The sequence below is a fragment of the Bos mutus genome, chromosome 9 (genome assembly GCF_027580195.1).
Source record: "Bos mutus isolate GX-2022 chromosome 9, NWIPB_WYAK_1.1, whole genome shotgun sequence".
In the NCBI taxonomy this organism is placed as follows: Eukaryota; Metazoa; Chordata; class Mammalia; order Artiodactyla; family Bovidae; genus Bos; species Bos mutus.
In genome coordinates this window covers 64031893-64047041 of record NC_091625.1, presented here as the reverse complement: position 1 = coordinate 64047041, position 15149 = coordinate 64031893, and the positions used below count along the sequence as shown (strand labels likewise).

The 15149-nt window shown below is 37.6% G+C and overlaps 1 protein-coding gene across 4 annotated transcripts in view; it reads right to left on the bottom strand.

The window, feature by feature from the left end:
- Positions 1-15149, bottom strand: part of SNX14 (sorting nexin 14) — an 84473-nt gene that overhangs the window by 56802 nt on the left and 12522 nt on the right. For all 4 annotated transcript variants that reach the window (XM_070376630.1, XM_070376633.1, XM_070376632.1 and 1 more), the window contains exons 2-6: positions 9181-9301; positions 7700-7776; positions 7542-7620; positions 3511-3554; positions 783-870 (exon numbers count right to left, since the gene is read on the bottom strand). In XM_070376630.1, the coding sequence (XP_070232731.1) occupies positions 783-870; positions 3511-3554; positions 7542-7620; positions 7700-7776; positions 9181-9301 (409 nt within the window). The remainder of the gene's footprint in view (positions 1-782; positions 871-3510; positions 3555-7541; positions 7621-7699; positions 7777-9180; positions 9302-15149) is intronic.

Here is a 15149-nt window from a genome sequence, read left to right as displayed (position 1 = left end):
CAATCACCACTGCTAAACACTATCACTTTTTTCTTTCCCAACCTGAGAGACAAAAGAATGGTATCTCATCAAAAAGACAACATATTTTCAAATATTAATTAGCACTTTTATATTTTTCTTTTGTGAAGTACTTATTCATAATTTTTTTGCATATGTTTGCTATAGTGGTTGATTTTATTGCTCATTTCTCAAATAGGTATAGCAACATTTAACAAGAATTTGCCTTTATTACTGGCAGAGATAGAGATCACTAATTTATTATCATTATGTTCAATATATAGAACTGACAAAGCAGTAGACAAGTATTTGTGTCTATAGCCAACAAAGTTAAGTGTATATATATATGTGTGTGTGTGTGTGTGTGTGTATATATATATGTACACACACAAAACCTTAAAATATGGCTTGAAATTTTTTTAAAACATCATAATCATTACCATGTATTCAGTAAATTCATCTAACAAGAACATGACTTTTTTTCTACAGTTGTCTTTTTATCTATAATTTCTAAAAACCAAGACATCCAAACATTAAAGAAAGCAAAATTGATCAATTAATCAATAGCAATCCATTTATCTCTTAATCTAAAAAAATTAAAGGTGAAGAACAAAACAAATACATATAGTATGCATGCTAAGTTGCTTCAGTCATGTACAATTCTTTGCCACCCCATGGTTCTTCTGTGCATGGGATTCTCCAGGTAAGAGTACTGGAGTGGGTTGCCATTTCCTTCTCCAACATATAGGATAGAAATTCCCAAATTTCTCATTATAAATACACACCTTGTGAATCCTTCGAATTAAGACAGATGCAAAAAACCGTAATATAATTCTCAGTTCATCAACAAAGGACTCATCATCTGTTACATCCCTTTAATTAAAAAGAAAACAAGCATTTAGAAGTTCAAAGAAATACACAACTTCCCTTTCTAGAAACCAAGAGAAGTCTAGAACTGACTCTTTTTCCATTTACTTATGCTATTTTTTAACAAACAATGCATTATATTATGGAACAAAAGAACAAAGAAGAAAATTAAAATCTCCCGTAATTCTAGTACCGACATAATTGTCGTTAACTAAATTATTGTATAGATTTTCCTGTAGACATTCATGTGTACATAGTCACATGTTTAAGATTTTTAAGATCATTTTCTAAACATCATCAAAGAAATATTTAAAAAACCATAATTTTGAAAAGAAACACAATTACATACAAAAGTTCAATTAAATATTTATAGATTAATAGTATAAACTAATTCTAAAAGTAAGAAAAAAAAGTGTGTGTTTTCTTTGAAAAAGAAAATAAATTGAAACTCAAAATGTTTTTAAACAGAAATTTTGACAACCTTTTCCTGAGTTTTCCTATAGCTTTGAGGTCCCTAGAAGAATTAGGATACTTTCCTAATCAAAGGCAAGAAAGAAAAGTATGTATAATCATAATTTTCTGAACTAGAAGATGATGCTGTTAGTCCCTTGGTAGCATAAAGAAGATAATTTTGTATCAATCATGGTTCCCACTATTAACTCCAAGGAAGGGAATATCATAGCATCAATAGCTATATAGGATACACACTAAAAAATACAGCCAGATTTTATGTCTGAGAAGTTATAATTTGGGGGCAGGGTGGGGATGGGGTGGCAGTGGGGGAGTTTCACAACAGGATTATTTTATAAAAGGCCTCACAATCAATTTACTTAAATGACAAATGCCCTATGTTTAAGACAGATGCCAGTGTAAAAATTGTATATAAGCTATACAGGCAAAAATAACATATTAAATGAGTATTAAATTTGTTTTAATCCACTATCAGATCAGATCAGATCAGTCGCTCAGTCGTGTCCGACTCTTTGCGACCCCATGAATCGCAGCACGCCAGGCCTCCCTGTCCATCACCAACTCCCGGTGTTCACTTAGACTCACGTCCATCGAGTCAGTGATGCCAAGCAGCCATCTCATCCTCTGTCGTCCCCTTCTCCTCTTGCCCCCAATCCCTCCCAGCATCAGAATCTTTTCCAATGAGTAAACTCTTCGCATGAGGTGGCCAAAGTACTGGAGTTTCAGCTTTGGCATCATTTCTTCCAAAGAAATCCCAGGGCTGATCTCCTTCAGAATGGACTGATTGGATCTCCTTGCAGCCCAAGGGACTCTCAAGAGTCTTCTCCAACACCACAGTTCAAAAGCATAAATTCTTCAGCGCTCAGCCTTCTTCACAGTCCAACTCTCACATCCCTACATGACCACTGGAAAAACCATAGCCTTGACTAGATGGACCTTTGTTGGCAAAGTAATGTCTCTGCTTTTGAATATGCTATCTAGGTTGGTCATAACTTTCCTTTCAAGGAGTAAGAGTCTTTTAATTTCATGGTTGCAGTCACCATCTGCAGTGATTTTGGAACCCCAAAAAATAAAGTCTGACCCTGTTTCCACTGTTTCCCCATATATTTCCCATGAAGTGATGGGACCAGATGCCATGATCTTCGTTTTCTGAATGTTGAGCTTTAAGCCAACTTTTTCACTCTCCACTTTCACTTTTATCAAGAGGCTTTTGAGTTCCTCTTCACTTTCTGCCATAGCATTTCCACCCCCCCCTGCCCTCCCCACCTCCCCCAGCCACATTACTCAGCTTGTGGAATCAGTTCCCGACCAGGGACTGAACCCAGGCCCATGGCAGTTAAAGCATTGAGTCCTAGCCACTGGAAACCGAGCCGCCTATTGCATTTTTAAATTAGGAAATTCAAAATATACTGAACATTAGGGGAGATATAATTAAATATTATAAGTCATATAGGTGTTAAGTGTTCAAATATATAACTAAGTACACGATGCTTCTGTAAGGGAGTATGTGTTTTATTAAATGATTTCTGATTGTCAAATCAGACTTTTTTTTCCCCACAGATCTAGAGCATTTTCCATATTCCATTGAGCATAGGGGATTTTACACAGGCATCAGATACCAAAAACAAAGCTACTTTGGAACAAAACATTAATTTTCCAGGAAGTCTACTGAAATTAACTTTCAGTTTAATGAAATACCTGAATAAAAATTTTTTCTCTAAACGTACAATTAGTTCAAGTGTAAAAGGTGCATACAAAATAGTAAATCACTACAATTAGGGGTCATAAGAAACTGTACAAGTTACTGTTCTTTCAAAAAGTAGCCTAGGGTTTTTTCCTCTTTCCTATCACTAAATTGTTAATTGATTACCTACAATCAGTGGTTCTTAAGTGACCACTGTGCCTCCCAGGTAACTCTGGCAATCTCTGAAGACATATTTGGTGATCACAACCAAGGAAAACAAGGAGTGCCACCAGCATTCACTGGGAAAAAGTCAGGGGTACGTTAAACACCCTATAATGCACAGTATAGGTCCCCATAACAAAGAATTATGTGGCCAAAAATGTCAATAGTGCCAACACTGAGAAATTACCACCTATACTAAAAATGTATCATTAGCATACTTAATGGAATTCACTATACTACAGAAAAAAGGTCTTATAGAAAGAACTTACCTGTACCAGGGGTAGACAAAGTTTTCCAACACTAATTCAAGAACCTGAATAAAAATTATTTTTTAAGAAAAATCAAGTTAATTAATTCTGGGAAAATAAACTCTAATACTAAGAAATATATAACAAAAACTAAGCTTAGTATCCCAAATATTGACACCCAGTGTCATACTTCTGCATGACAAAATGTCTATGCCGACTTCATATGGCTTTGATGATGAAAAGGGACATATGGGAAAACACTCTGAAAACAGTAAAACTTCATTAAAAAGAAAAATTACTATCACAATGACACACACACTTTAAAATATGTCCATAATTAAAAAAAAAAATTTTAATCTAAATTGTTCCTGACTCTGAAGATTCACTGAACCAAAAAAATTCTATGCAAAGAAAGAAAATAACAGGCTGGTCTTTTGCATTCCTAATGCCCTCTGTAAGTCAGTAATCCCAGGATAAAATGAAAAAACAAATATATAAGACTTAGGGGACTTCCCTGGTTCTGGTGGTCCAGTGGTTAAGATTCCGTACACCCAATGCAGGGGCACAAGTTCGATCTCTGGTCGGGGAACTAAAGAGTCAGTGATTAACTTTCAAGGGAGGATAGAGACTAGGAGGGAGTATGAGCAGGACTTCTGGGTCTAATGATGTTTTTGTTTCTTGATCTGAGTGCCGGTATATGAATATGCTCAGCTTTGTGAAAACTTTAAGTTATATCTAAAAAAGTTACAAAACAAAAGAAATCCTTGGTGTTAAACCTTCCATTTCTTGAGGCTGGGTGGAACAGTATAATTTTTAAAAGGACTTGCAGCAGTGGGCATTAATTTTAAAAAGCACTAGGGAGGTAATGAAACAACATATCTAATCTGACTATATATCTTCTCTGGCCCAGTAATGCAAACTGTGGACTCTCTACATACTCAGGCAACAAGATTTGGATTTTTTATTACAAAAACTAATCATCAGTGATATCAGCTGGAAAAATAAGATACACAGAGACAGGATTAGGACACAGGAGGAGACTGGAAAGCTTACCATTAAACATTTCATCTTACATGATTCCCCAAATCCAACCGGAAGTCCTACTGATTTTACATCTAGGTAGCTCTTTTCTACCTCTTCTCACCCCTATATATAGCCTCTAAATCAGTCTCCCTCCTTCCAAGTTAGCTCCCTTCCATTCTCCATAAAATTGCCAAAGTGATCTAAAATATGCATTTGACCACATCACTCACCTGCATGAAACCGTCAATATAACAAACCACAAATCAAAGTAAGAAAGGTGGAGCTGCACTGATTCTGAAAAGGCAAGAGAAAGCTACATGCCAGCAGCTATGACCTTCTACTTCCTTTTCACCTCCCACTACATCCTGTAGAGAATTGATGCTTTTGAACTGTGGTGTTGGAGAAGACTCTTGAGAATCCCTTGGACTGCAAGGAGATTCAACTAGTCCATCCTAAAGGAAATCAGTCCTGAACATTCATTGGAAGGACTCATGCTGAAGCTGAAACTCAATTACTTTGGCCACCTGATGTGAAGAACTGACTCAATGGAAAAGACCCTGATGCTGGGAAAGACTGAAGGCAGGAAGAGAAGGGGACAACAGAAGACAAGATGGTTGGATGGCATCACCAACTCGACGGACATGGGTTTGAGCAAGCTCTGAGAGTTGGTGATGGACAGGGAAGTCTGGCATGCTGCAGTCCATGGCGTCACAAAGCCATGGGGTCACAAAGAGTCAGACAAGACTAAGCAACTGAACTGAACCGAACTGAACATTCTGTGAGTCACATCTGGAAACTACAGTTACACAATTTGAAAATCACCGACATCTATGATCAATTAAACATCTTCAGCATTGCCTTTTAAGTCTTTTGATGATCTGATTTCCAAAGGGCCATATAAAAATTGGTTATGAACTAAAGCAGTCCTGCATTTTAGATTGAGTTCTGCTACCAGCCAGCTATGATACTTGAGAAAATTATTAAAATGCTCTAAACCCTAGGTTTGGTAAAACCATCAAAAATAGCACCTACTTCATAGGTTACATGAATACAAGTACAGTGATTAGCACAATATCTACTATATAGTAAGTATCGAAAGTGTTAATTGCTCAGTCGTGTCAGACTCTGCGACTCCATGGACTGTAGCCTGCCAGGGTCCCCTGTCCATGGAATTCTTCAGGCAAGAATACTGGAGTAGGTTGCCATTTTCTGCTCCAGGGGATCTTCCCTACCCAGGGATCGAACCTGGGTCTCCTGCACTGCAGGCAGATTCTTTACCATCTGAACCACCAGGGGAAGCTATATAGTAAGTGACTGATAAACACTAGCTACTAGAGTATGGTCTCTTCGTTGCCCACATTCTCCTTCATATTTCACCCTCCAGCTTACGGAACTGTCCACCCAGTTTCAAAGCCTCTCTTTCCTTCCAAAAACTCTTTTAACACCCTGGAACACCCTTTCCCTTTCACTATCAGGCTTGCAAACATGTAGTCATACTTTCTGACTGCCCCTCTCTACAGTTCTGCACTTCTTCCTCTGTACTAGTGACATACCTTGTATGTTTCTTCCAGAACTGACTGCATTACATTCCACTGTGCATGTCTGTTTATATGCCTACCTCCCCTCCTAGACCAAAGCTCCCAGAAGAAAAGAAGCATATTTTATTTCTTTTTATTCCTGGGATGTAGTCTAATTCCTGTCTATAGCAAGACCTCAGAAAATGGTTTTTAAATATTAGAGCTAATATTTACTCAACACCAATAAGTGCCAGGCACTAGGTCAAAAAATTACGTAAGAAATAAAGTGTCAAAGTTTTTACAAAGAAATAAAGTGTCAAACGACTACAATCACTATTCCCCTAGAAGTCTTGTCTTCAAAAGACCTCAAATCAGCACTCTCAAATAGAAATATGTCAGCCACATATATAATTTCAAATTTTCTATTAACTACATTTAAAGAAAAATAAAAATAGGTGAAGTTAATTTTATGATCTATCTTATTTAACCCAATATACCCAAAATATTACCATTTTAACATATAATCAATGTAAAATATATAATAGGATATTTTACATTTCTTTTTCCTTAAGAAGTTCTCAAAACCCAGTACATATTTTACATATACAGCACATCTCAATTAGGACTAATATATTTCAAGTATTTATTAACAGCCACATGTAGCTAGTTGCTACCATATTGGAAAGCACAGTCTTCAATCCAGGAATCTGGAGGATGAAAAAGAGCTTAGAGAAGAAATGGAAAAAGGAAAATGCCAATAATTTAGCATTTATGCAGCATACTTTGGAGAAGGAAATGGCAACCCACTCCAGTATTCTTGCCTGGAGAATCCTATAGACAGAGGAGCCTGTCAGGCTACAGTCCATGGGGTCGCAAGAGTCGCCAGGGAAGGATTCAAAGTGGAGAAAGTGACAATTACGCAGGATTCAGATGTTTAATGCTACTCTTCAACTAATCGGCATTTAGTTTAATTCAGTAAGTATCTATCAGATACCAGCAATACATCTGGCCCCTGCACTTGGTGTTGGGGACAAATGAGATCCATTCCCTGCCTTCAAGAACTTGACAGCTTTCTCAGATGGATGGAGAAAACAAGTCTCTCAAAGAAATAACTAAAACATGGTATGTTACCAAAAAGATACATATAAAATGTGACTGCCACAAAGACAAGAGATCATACTTCCTATTCCTATATTATGCAGAAACAGTGAAATGTATCCTGTTCTCTGTTCTATTCTGGTTATTTCTACTGCCATATTATAAAAAATGACTATTTCTTAAAGAGATAAACAGTAACTAGGTAAAACCATTTTCTTTGGCTAAAATGTCCATTTTTATTAGATATGGAATCAAAAAACACTTATGGCCTACAATTCAAGTTGTGTAACAATCAACTATCTAACCAAGACTCAATTAGGTGGCATTTATTAAAATGCTCCATGATTCCCTTTCCCGTAAGTATTTAACATTTTTTGCTTGGGTATACACAGCAATATTAATTAAATCAGTTACCTCTGAAAGAGACGCATCAACCTTAGAAGAAATTTTCAGGTCTAGCCATGGCTGGTAGTTCTCAAGTAGCAAGGAAGGCCTAAAGAAAATCATACAGTTAAATTGCTTGAAACCCAAAACTTAATGGAAAGGATCAACAAATTAAGTGTTTAACTTACCTATGTCGCTTACATTTCACCTTACCACAAACAGCACAGCTACGACCTTGAGGAAACAATTCCTGAAGTCCTAATTGCTAAAAAAGGGAAGTGGGGAGATTTGTCTTTACATTACACATCATATTTACTAAAGAGAATCAACTTTTCAAAAATTTGTTAATCAGTGTATGAATTCAAAGGACATGATTTTTTTTTATTACTGTCTGCTTTAACACTGAAACTATTCTTTACAATAAATAATTCTTGCTATACCAAACTGCCAATAGGAGAAAAATACCAAATGAAATGCTTTTTAAGCCGAATTCCCAAGCTTAAAATTAAAGTCAACTGCTATGCTCACTTATTAAAAAAAAAATTCAATCTATATTTGAAAATGATACTCTGCTGCAAAAGTATAAGAAAAAACTATTTTCTATTTCTCCAAACCTTTAATCAATGAAGGAGAACATATGCTATAACTAGTAAGTTTCCTGACCAAATACGGGGCACCACTTACAGCTGTGTTTCCTCTGAGCAGAAATATCAATCAACCTGAGATGAGGGACTGCAGCTACTTGAAGACTTCAAGATATCCCACTCAACCCTGATCTACACTCTTGGGACTTTACCTACCAGAGACAGACTCAATACAGTACCACCTTCATCAAAGTTCAGATATACAAAACAAACTATTTTGGTTAAGCAAACTGCCTGATTATTTGTTTCTATGAAGCAAACAGACATCCGTGGAACAACGAGTTCCCGAGTTGCATTTGTGCCTCAGAATCACCTGGAAAGCTTTCAACAAGTACTAATTACAAGGTCCTAGCCCAGAACTCGGAGAAGGCAATGGCACCCCACTCCAGTACTCTTGCCTGGAAAATCCCATGGATGGAGGAGCCTGGTAGGCTGCAGTCCACGGGGTCACTAAGAGTCGGGCACGACTGAGCGATTTCACTTTCACTTTTCACTTTCACACATTGGAGAAGAAAATGGCAACCCACTCCAGTATTCTTGCCTGGAGAATCCCAGAGACGGGGGAGCCTGGTGGGCTGCCGTCTATGGGGTCGCACAGAGTCGGACACGACTGAAGCAACTTAGCAGCAGCCCAGAACTATTCAATCAAATTCCGGGGGTAGAGCCCAGGAACCTGTATTTTTTTTAAAGATTCCTTAAGTGATTCTACTGTATAAGCAACTTTGGGAACCTCTTATTTACTGTCCTCAAAGTTAATGTGAAGTTAGAGGACACTAAAATTATGGACCCAATTTTCTGAGAATTTTTAATTTTCTCTTTCTAACTCCTCCTGGGAGAACTGTACACTTTAAAAATATATACATATGCAAATTTCACTTTGAAAATGTTCTGATGTCTTTCATTATTAAATTATAGCAGACAGATATTTTAGAAATCACTGCTTTAACATGCTTTCAAGAAGAATATCGAACAGCATAGAATCATATATACTGACTCTCTTAAAAATAAGAACACATAAATTTTACCTTAGGTTTGTATTTTATCATGAAGAATATATTTGGTAACAGAGAATCAGGTCCCAATGAGCAGTAAAATGTGACAACTCCAGCAACAAACGACCAGAAGATCATTAAAACATGAAGATACCTTAGAAATAAATAAAGACAATTATTAGAACCAAAAACGCATATAAAACTAATTTGTGCTTCCTTGATTTAATGAGTATTTAATTAAGCATCTACAGTATCAGGCTGATGCAATTCCTCAAGTCATGTTTTCTGTAATATACTTATTAACTATAAGAATATTAGAATGTTTGCTATCAAAGGTATATTTCATTTAAAGTATAAAGACGTATAAATCCACAATATTTCATAACTTGGCACCTAGGCTGTCATGTTTAACTAGCCAATACTACATTTTTCCAGAATATCTTCTAATGATAGTGTAGTATTCATACCCCACCAAAATTCTGATTATTTTGCATTAAATCAAAACAAAAATTGTACTGAGTACCCATTTAGTCCTACACAGTACTAGGTTCTGGGGATATAGTAAGGAACAGCACTGTGTCTATTTGCATAGGAAACACTATCCCTTAGGTGTAGCAGGTAAGGAAATGAATACAACACAGTGTGATGATGTGTTCTATACTATGACAGAGAAAGTACGCATGATATGAGAGCACCCAAGGCAGAATACCCAAATTTAAAAAGAAAAGCTTTTTGCAGAGAAAGCTGTGTCTCTGGGAAAACTTAAAGAATGAGTAGGAGAAAAGCGACACAAGGGGACAGGGTAGAGGAATGAGGGGAATTCAAACTTGAGAGAACAACGTGAGCTAAGTAAGATCTGTGCACGGCTCCAAGGAAGACGTGGCCTTGAGATGAGCCTAAAAAAACAAGCCATAGCCATACGACCTAGTGTCATGTAATAAGTCACGTTACGGTGTCGCAATACAGTCTGTCCTCACATTGCACAGTTTTCAGTTACCATAATTTTGCCAAGCACCAGCCCCTCAACAACGCAGCCCCTCAACAACTCTAACCGTGAGTAAGGACACAAAGTTAAAACTTTGGTGCTAGTTCTTCAGTTCACAAATCACTACATAGTAAGAGAATGAAGCCAAACCAGAGAGAAGGGGGACAATCAGGGAGATGCAAAAAGTATTTCAAAGTTTCTGAGGCCTGGCTACTCGCCAGTTCTTTCTGCACTTACATAAGCATCCAGTGATTCCCCTCTCTGCCAAACCTAGAGTGATATGAGTTTCTTTCATCTACCATCCAGAGTCCTGGGTAATACCCAGGAGACAATGAACAACTTAAGAAGATTTTAAGAATTTTTAAGAGTTTTAAGAAGGAAAGCACTATCATCAGACTGTATAATCAGAAAACTACTCTGGCAGCAATATGGAGCATGGTCTAAACTGGAAACAAGCAAGCTAATTAGAAAGCTGCTGAAGCAGTTAATCTAGGAGAATTTATGGATGGCCTGTAGAGACTTAGAGATAAAAAGAAGCTGACTGTTTTGAGACACCCAGGAAGAATTAAGAGGACTAAGTAGGGGAATTCCCTGGTGGTCCAGTGGTTCTCCACACTTTCACTACAGGGAGCAGGAGTTTGATTCCTGGTTGGGGAACTAAGATCCTGCAAGCCAAATGGCTCGACCAAAAGACACCTCATTTTTTTTGTTTGTTTTTGGCCTCTCTGCACAGCTTAAGGGATTTTAGTTCTCCAACCAGGGAGAATCAGGGATCAAATCCAGGGCCTCCACAATGAGAGCTCAGAATCCTAGTCACTGGACCACCAGGGAATTCCCTCAAAAAAACAAAGTAAAAAAGAGGACTAAGTAGTTGATTAGATATAAGGAGAAGAGAGAAATAAAAAATCAGTTCCTTTTGGACATGTTGACTTTCAGGTTTCTCAAGACGCACCAAGTAGAAATGAGTTGGACACGACTGAGTGAGTTTCACTTTCACTTTCAAGATGTACCAAGCAGAAATATTCCATAACCAGCCAGGTTTTGGGTAGTTTAAATCTCTGCAGAGAATATGGGCCAAGGATAAAGGTTTGGGAATTACCAGCATAAAGATCACTGAAGTCATGGGAATGAACGTCATGACCAGAGACAAGCTGCAAACTGAAAAATGAAGAATACGTGACATATTTAAGAAATAAGCAGAAGCAGAGAAATCTATAAAGGAATCTAGGAATTAGGAGAGTTGAGAAGAAAAACAGGGGTCAAATCATAAAGGCTGTCAAGATTTAAAAAAAAGAAGAAATGAAGAAAATATTTCAACAAGAATGAAGTAGTTAAACATAATCAAATATTGGTAAAATAAAGTAAAAGAGACTGAGAAGTGTCCATTGGTTTCAGCAACAAGAGAGATACTGATGAACTAGGCAAATCAATTTTAGTAGGATGTAATGGATTGAAGACTGGTGGGGAAGTGGAATCAAGAAATGTGGATAATTCTCTTTTCAAAGGAAAGAAGAACAATAAATAAATAAAAGAGCTAAGGTGTCAGCTGGAGAAAGACAATTAGGAAAGGTGTTTAGTAAAATCGGATCACATTTCAACATTAATAGGAGAGAAAGAGAAAAAAGAAAATGAGGTAGGAGAGAAAAGATAACACAGAATTATTTTCCCCTAGAGAATATATGGGGTCACACAGAGTCGGACACGATTGAAGTGACTTAGCAGCAGCAGCAGAGAATATAGGAGTAGTTGGGATTCAGAGCCAAAAAAATAATTATAAAAGAAAGTGATATCTCCTCTTCAATACTAGAGAAAAAGAAAGGGTTGATGAGAATGGAGTTAAATCTACAGATTAGATAAAAAGAATTCAAAGCCATTATGATGGCCTTTAAGTGAAACAGGTGCTGCTTGAGAGGAAAAGGCAAAGGTGGCATGATTGGGAGTTCTAGAAGACTGGGGAAGTTCTGAAGCAGCAGCTGGAGAGAAGTAAAGAGAAAGGTATCCTCAGGAACTGCTGGGCAGTACTAAGGCTGAAGAGTTAAGTTTACAGGTGTGTGATTTTCTCTAGCAGCATTCAGTAACTGGGATATAAACACTTAATAAAACAAACCAGCATCACTGATCCAAGGTTTGGATTTTGTTCAGTGAGTGACATGCAAGCAAAGAGAGTCAAGGATGCTGGCAGTAGACTCACTAAAGTGATGGGCCTGGAATCTAAGCTAGACTGACTCTAAACCACAGATGAAAGTAAGTGATAACAGAAGAGGGACAATGGATAGGAGGAAAGCAGAGAAAAGCAGGTACCGTGTGACTGACGGAATAAGAGACGTAGCCACAGGTCAGCAAGTGGGAGGCTTAATTTTTAAGATTTCACAGGAAGAACAGTCTCTGGTGATAACACAGGCCACCAAAAGGTGATCCAAGTGGGAGACTATAGAAGAGTGACCTCAAGATAAACTACAGTATTTGATGGGTTACTTGCACAAACACTAAAGTTACCCAGAATCACAAGATTTAAAATGGAAAAAGTCTATAAACTAGAAGCTTATAGTGCAAGAGACTAATATCAATAAGAAAAGACAGATGGCAGAAGTTCCAAAGGAGTGAGAGATTTCTACTTCCTCAACAGAATAACTGGTCTTCCCACCATAAACAACTAGAAAACTGGACAAATCATACACAGCAACTGTTTCTAGGCATTGGATAACAAGCACGACAGAAACAGAATCTTGAAGAGAAGGGAAGTGGATGAACCTAGAGCCTGTTATACAGAGTGAAGTTAGAAAGAGAAAGACAAGTATTGTATATCAACACATGTATATGGAATCCAGAAATATGGTACTAATGAAGCTATTTGCAAGGCAGGAACAGAGACGCAGACACAGAGGACAGACTTGTGGACACGGCGGGAGGAGAGGGTGGGGCGAACTGAGAAAGCAACGCTGAAACATGTCCATTGCGATATGTAAAACAGACAGCTAGTTGAAAGCTGCGGTGTAACACAGGGAGCTCAAACACAGTACTCTGCAACAACCTAGATAGAGGGGTAGGTAGGAGGGAGGTTCAAGAGGGAAGGGACATATGTATACTTGTGGCTGCCTCTGTTATTGTATGGCAGAAACCAACACAACATTGTAAAGCAATTATCCTCCAATTAAAATTTTTAGAACTAAAGAGAAGGGAAGCACACAAGTGAGTGCCACATCCAGCCCAGTTCTTTGACTGGGGACAACTGCCCCAGGTGCAACATGAAATAGAACGGGCTACAGAAGATATTGTGAAGATTGGGGATTTCAGAATCGAAGAATAAAGCACCAAGTAGTAAGAAAAGGTGAAGATGATGATTACAGGTGCTCACATATTACAGACAGTGAACAGTAAGTGCAAATGCTGTGAGACAAAGGCTGCACCACTCAACTACAGGAAACTGGTCTCTACGCCCCCGGGGCAATTCTGCACTTGACAAACATCCACCACAAACCTATCACTAAAAGTTCTCACATAAGCATGGTTACTGTTAACCCAAAGACCTGCTACGGATTAACCTGCCTGCAGAAGGAAACACAAACCCTCTAAACCTCTGTGGTCCCTGTCAACCTGGCCCCAACTCACTTTTCTGCTCTTATGCTTCCCACTCCTTTATACAAAGTTTTATACAAAGCTTCACTCCAACCAATAAATAGCACACTTGACATCAAGCTTTTAAAAAACCTTAAGTCTAGAAACTAACTCAATGGGTTACAGAGGTATTCACAGAGGAAATTATGAAATCCGTGTCCACAGACACTTACTGAAAATCATTCTGAACCAGAAAGATATGACTCCGAAGTCACAATTTTTAGAATCCTTCAACACTTACATAGTACATATTTCATAAACAACATACATTATATAGCATAATACATCATGTTATAATAACATAAATAGTATGAGGTCTGACATAGTACTCCATAATCAGATATTAGTATTTCCACAGAAAAATGTATAAACCATAAATAAATAAGTCATAAATAAATACTATAAACAAGTCTCAAGTCTGTTCAGGTCAGGATTTGTTATCAAATGTAACTGGTGTATCAAATCTAGAGGACAAGTTATTTCTTTTTGATTTCTGAATTATGGATTAGGAACTGCAGACCTGCACTTAGACTGAGTGACAATAAACACCGCATGCAGTATGCACATCACGGTAAGGCAAGCAGTAACTGAAAGGCGTTATTTAAGACGGAAATCTTTAGTGTTAAATACATTAATCCTGCTGTTCGAAACCAAGGGTGATCTCACCCACTGCCAGGGGAATTTGGCAATATATGGAGGCATTTTTCACTGTCACAACTGTGGGAAGATAAAAGAGAGGTATTTTTTATGGTATGGTATTTACATCAAGTGACTTGAGGCCAAGGCTCTGCTAAATATCTTACAACGTACAGAACAGCCCCCCACAACAAAGAATCACCTGACCCAAATTATCTATAGTGTTGAGGTTATCCTGCATTAATCAGAGACAAATACTGAAAACCAACAAGCTAAGCATTCAGAAGGTTGGGGGAGGAAATACAAATCCAAACACGTAAAAAGGAAGGACACGCTAAAGAACAGAAATCAGTCAAGTAGACGACAATGACAAAAGACATAAACTGGTTCTTCAGAAAAATTAATAAAATAATTAAAACCTCTGGCTGGATACTACTTGAGGTTACTAGGGCACCAGTAATTACTTTAAAAAATGATAATTAAGAGAAAAAGGTATAAGCATTTATTCTACTTTTCCAGCTTGAGCTATACTTCATTGTAACTAAACAGACCTTAACAGAGGATAAATTAAAGCAACTCTACAAACACACACACATACACACACACACACACGAGAATTTAAATTAAAAAATACAGAAGGAATGAAACAATAACAAATCACCATGTTGCATCCTATGATTCAGATCAGATCAGATCAGTTGCTCAGTCGTGGCCGACTCTTTGCAACCCCACGAATCGCAGCACGCCAGGCCTCCCTGTTCATCAC